Raw genomic sequence first — 5,756 nt, 5'->3', positions numbered from 1 at the left:
GGTATATCCTGCAGACGGCGTGAATTCCCACACATCAACAGGTCTCAGGAGGGCCGAGGACCTCCCCACCTTTGGGGTACCCAATATCCCACTCCGGAACGCACTTTTCCCCACTCTATACGGGTGCATCGGCATGCGGTCTTCGAAATCGAAAACAGTTACCCTCAATACCCCAAGCGGGACGTCCATCGGCGAAGATGGACTTCCCTACACACCGCTTTAGAATTTCAAAGTCACACGTTAATATAAGGCCAACAGTCTGACCGGCCAAACACTGTTTATACTTTTCTTTAACTAAGCCTCGGTTTCTATTTTCGTGAAAATAATTCGCACACATACACACCACAGAAACGCCTGGCTGTTAAATTGAGTTTCAGTGTTCTTCGGTGCGTACGTTCAACTTTGACTCGTCACATTGTGAGTGTGGGCAATAAATCGGAGCAATTCTCGAGGATTAATTTAATAATTAATTGCAATAAGTGCATCCGCACGGAAGGTATGACAGTTGAGAACTCTGCTTAGTGGTGAAGTACCATAATTACAAAATGTTGGGCAGCGAAGAAGAACTCGAGCCGCAAACACACTCGGGAATGACGAAAGCGGAACTGAGGAGGGTAATGAATGTTTTATAATCAGATGAGATCATTCTACTGTTGCATAAAAAATTTCCATACGAAAAATTACTATATCGACATGTTCTATTGGAGATGGAGAGACATGATATGACGATTTAAAGAAGTATTTAGAGGAAAGTCCGCTATTATGAGACCGGCTCCTAAATTATGAGACAACGAGGTATCTACTAAATTAATAGGCATTGTCGGTTGGTTCCACCATGACTTTATTGCCATTGGAGTGAGATCTGTTTAGTGGAAAATTCATTGTTAAATTGTGTAATCGCCACAAAAGAGGATTGTGATTGAATTTGAATGTTGAAAACCTGCTGTCTCATATTAGAAGCCTATCTCGCAATAGGGGACTTTCCTCTATTATTAAGTGGTGAATAAGTGATGAATATCTTAATCCGATTATTTCAGAGCAACAAACCGATTATGGAAAAACGACGACGCGCTCGAATTAATCAGTATCTCGACGAGCTGAAGAATTACATACTCCTTAGTGAAAAAGACGTAAGTCTCGGATTTAATTTTTCGCAATACATACCACTAAATATGTATCCGACGATACGGTGTTCGAATTCGAAATTCCGTCTGTCGCTGGCCAGTTTTAATATGCCGGTTAAACATCGATCGAAGTAGCTAGTTAATCGAAGCTATTTCGATATAATACTTTTTGTGTCTTTCGATATTTAAACGCGCTTAAATTACCTGCTCGCAAGATTCACGATAAACAACGGCATCAGCGAAACGCAAAATGATAGCACGAGATTGCATGCCAGTCAGTGCACGTATGATTTTTGTTTGTCCTCGTGAGATCCACATGGTGCCGTGTTAAAACGTGTCGTAGAAAAACGTGACTTCTGAGCTGTTTATCTAGAGACGTGATCCGCTTTATGAGAGATAACATTAAAAAATGTGCTACTTCTGATCGCGCTCTGAAGGACGACGCTTAAGAAACGCAGCATTTTTGCACGCTATTTACAGAATTATTATTTTGAGTATTATCCTAATTACCGTTCTCGAAATTTCCCTGGCCTGCTCAAATTAATTTTAACTTTATTCGAGGTTGAAAAAAAATTCTATTTTTTTATTATTAAATATCGCCGTATTATACATAAATTGTGTCAAACAATGTTCAACGTAATATTTTTTAAACAAAATGCGTAATTATTTCTGTCAGTTTAATATTTGAAAAATATAATTTTTGTCACTTGAATATGAAACTCGGAGATGTATAGGACTGACTGATCATTGTCGGTAGCGGAAGTTGTCATAACGGATGTATATTGAATGTATTTGATCAGGTTGTCCACTGTGGACCCCTTTTTCCCTCGGCATCCTCTGCGACAGGATCCATTTTAGACTGGAGGATTGGATGAAAGGAAGTGGGGGTAGGTTTTGTTTTAGTATTTTAGATGTCTCCGCGTGGGAAACAGATGGAACTGGATCCTCGTACGTCTATGTAACCTCTGTTCTACAGATTTTACAATGGCATTCCAGTCGGTTAAAGGAAGAGGTGGCGAACCTCTGAAATAGCCTCCAAGTTTCCCCTGTGCCCATGTAACTTTCGAAATCATTTCTCAACATTGTCCCAATGTTGATTCAGCCAGTAGCGACTCGAAACGTAGCGTAATATTTGATATCCGATTGTAAAGTCGGCTTGAAAATGTTGCACAAGTGAAACACAAAACGAAGGAAGGAGATTATAAAATAATGAACTGCACATGTGAATTAGTTATCGATTGATTGAGCTTTTTTTCACGGATCAAAGATTCTCCGCCGCGTAATACAATCCATTGAGGTTGATTTCTCAAACAGGGATGTATAACAAGACAAGACGCTCTCACCATTCTTTCTCTCCGCTCTCGTCCAGATGACTTCCGCTACCTGCTCGCACCAGTGTGTCCGTCCCGTTCGTCCGAAACGCCCCCCGCGTGTTCGTGGGAACCTCGAAATAATTATTACGAAGAAAAAGAATCTCATCTCAGGTTGCAGCCTCTTTTGTTGACCGTATCATCTTTAAGGATCCAGCTCCGCGACGACGGTGCGGATCGGCGAAAAAAAGGGGGGGGGGGGGGAGATGCGCAACGCCTCTACTTTCTTTTTTTTTGTTCAGTCCTTTAACAGGTGCTAGTCCTCCGCTCTTGAGTTTGGGGTGTCAAATTCACTCGCGGGAAAATCGATATCTACGATGTTTCTCTCGTCCCACGCAATATTATTCTTGTTACATTTTTGCAAGTGATTTCTTCTCACGTTGCACGACTGGTTTAACGTTTTGGTTTCGTTGCATTTCTTAAAGTCAAAGCGTCCACCGAGTCACAAGCATTTATACGATTCCGTGTACAAATGACGCTCTGCCGACTCCCACGCTCATTCTTCAGGCGATCGCAAATTTACCATAAAAATGCGAACATCAGGATGATCCGACAGGATAAGGTTCAAAGAATTGAGAGGATACAATGGACCCTCGAAAAAGAGGACCGTTCTACTATTGAGGTATTGGTGGTTAAAGGGCTGATGGGAATTTATACGGCATAAGCTCGATTCGGGGAAGGTCACGTTCATCAGGATATCTGAAAAACCGCTCCGCGATGTTTTTGAGAGCCGAATCGTTTCCCACGACTCAATTGATCGCTTGTAAATAGCTCATTTTACGAGCAACCTTAACTCCGTAACATTATTTATACTAATGATTTAATTGAATAAATTCAGATGTAATAAATTATATAATGTAATGTAAATATTATAATAATTGTATATACAATATGTATGTGTGATGTATTATACATATGTATATATTATACAATTCTTTCGCTTATCGATAGATTATCGCTAAATTATTCCGTAATAGTATGTTGGCGACAGGTAAACATCCTCGAGCAATTCACGCGCGACTTGGATAAAACAAGTTAACGATCTATTGCGCGTGCAATTTAATAAAAAAAATCTAAGAAAATGCGAGAGCTAAAGCGTCCTTAAACGCCCTTAGGCTGACTACGAAATGGGTTGCATTAGCTACCGTAGTTGCTAGTCTGTTATTACGGTAGCAGTTCACATCAAGTCAATTATATGGGCGTGTCGCGTCATCGTGCGTTATCTTCGATAGAGAAGGATCGATGTCCGATCAAAGATCCTTCTTCTAGCAAGAAGCTCGTTTCTAGCCGCAGTTACTGTGCTTCGAATAAGAAGGAACCCCATTGTAGACCCGTTTTACCGCGTACAAGGTCCTTTAGCTTCACCGCCAAATAGCTTCTGTGGATAACGCAGAGTTCTTTCAGTACCGATGCACGTTACGCTCTCTAACTTCTCGACCGGAAGATCATTGAGGTCATTTCAAGGTCATTTCTTTCCGTTAGGCAGTTGCATTCGACGGACAACATAATAATGCTTTTATTGACACGTGTATGAATCATTATGAATGATTATAAATTCTTGATATTGATACTTAGACCATTTTTACCTGTTACAGCCAACTAGGCACTCGAAACTCGAGAAGGCCGATATCCTCGAAATGACGGTGAAGCATATACAAACGATGCAGCGACAGCAGTTGAACGCGGCCGTCTCCAACGATCCAGTGGTGCTAACGAAATTCCGTTCTGGATTTTCTGAATGTGCTACCGAAGTATCGCGATACGTCAGCCGCCTCGAGAACGTCGATCCCACCATCAAGCAACGATTGGTATCACACTTGAACAGCTGCGTGAGCCATCTCCAGCAAATGGCGCCATTCTACAGCCAGTACATGCCCTACATGCCGGAGCGCCTCTACCCGGAGGTAAAGGTTGGCTTCCAGAGCGATTTCCAGAATGGGGATGAGAATAACAACGGCAGCGCGAGAATACAGATACCGAACGGAGAACGGATCCAATTGATCCCGAGCCGACTGCCGACGGGCGAGCTGGCATTCTTGGTGCCGCAATCCGCCGGCATCTCCGCGAATTTTCCCTTCTTTCCACCGGCCACGGATTCATCCGCGAGAATCGGTCAGTCGTCGGCTTTTACCGCGGTTCACCGACCGCACACCCCGCTGCTGAGCCCTTCGACTTCCACGTCGAGTTACGGCGACGAGAGTCATCATTCGGAACATCCGCAGGCGACGACGCCTAACCATCATCAGCCGCAACATCGATTCAAATTACCCGAGCAGAGCCCTGCGTCCTCAAAGAGCTTCTCGTCCTCGCCAGAGACCCAGAAACCGCAAATTAGCTCGACTAGCGACCGAAAGTCACCCACAGCGGCATTCTTGGAATCTAAGGCCGTGGACGACAATGTCCCGGCCAAAAAAGACGCCGTGGAAAGTTTGGACAATGCCAATAATACGAACGGCACGGCGATGCACGGTTTGCGACAACCGCTCTCCGTGATTACGGACAAAACTTACAATCGCGCTCCGAGTGGGTTGCTACTCAAGAGAGACGGTCTCAGGAAACGTCATTCCGACGGGCTTTTGGCGATCTCGGATAAGAGACCGAGATATCAAGAACCCACTAGTTCGACCTCCTCGATGAATAATACCGACGTGCTTAAGAGCACAAATGAGCAATCTCCCGCAATTCCTGTCCAAGATTTGCCAGGAAGTCAGAATTGCCAGACGCCGCGAAACTGCAATTCAAATTCCGATAAATTCCCACCGAGCCCGGCAGGTTCTTTAAACGGCGATATGTGGAGACCTTGGTGATCGTTATTAGCTAAGAGTAAAAAAAAATCAAAATTCAACAAGTACTTTAAATATTCAATATGAAGGAGCAAATTACGTGCTTTTGGATTCTTAATTGAAAGCTTACGCTTTCAAGTCGATCGATTGGCGACAGTGTGCCATGAAAATATCATTTTACATATTTTATCATTTGATAACGGTTTGCATAAATCATGAATAATCGGGGAAGCAGAATTTTTGCGCGATGTATTTCTTGCTAGGCGCCGTATTTTTTTTAATTCTAATAAATACGTTAAGGAATAAAGATAAACTTAAAGATAAACAAGCTCATTATCGACAATAAGATGCGGTTTCGTGCCAAAGCGTGAAATTGACTGTCTGCAGGATTGAGTACTCGATGCATCGTTACGCTGCGTCTTCGCCATTTAGATAAAGACTCGTAAGCTTTAAATAGATTAAACTATTAAGTATCAAAC

At 42.8% G+C, this 5,756-nt stretch overlaps 1 protein-coding gene across 1 annotated transcript; it reads left to right on the top strand.

Annotated features, from left to right (window-relative positions):
- Positions 1-248: 248 nt before the first annotated feature.
- LOC105562430 (protein hairy-like) lies at positions 249-5,546 on the top strand. Its single transcript, XM_012013271.1, has 3 exons — positions 249-614; positions 1,038-1,130; positions 4,090-5,546. The coding sequence occupies exons 1-3, from the start codon at positions 546-548 to the stop codon at positions 5,299-5,301; spliced, it is 1,374 nt and encodes a 457-aa protein (XP_011868661.1). The 5' UTR covers positions 249-545; the 3' UTR covers positions 5,302-5,546.
- Positions 5,547-5,756: the final 210 nt, after the last annotated feature.

This window comes from Vollenhovia emeryi, unplaced genomic scaffold, assembly GCF_000949405.1.
Source record: "Vollenhovia emeryi isolate VEMERY1.0 unplaced genomic scaffold, V.emery_V1.0 DF939188.1, whole genome shotgun sequence".
NCBI lineage: Eukaryota > Metazoa > Arthropoda > Insecta > Hymenoptera > Formicidae > Vollenhovia > Vollenhovia emeryi.
This window is presented reverse-complemented; position numbering and strand designations above follow the sequence as displayed.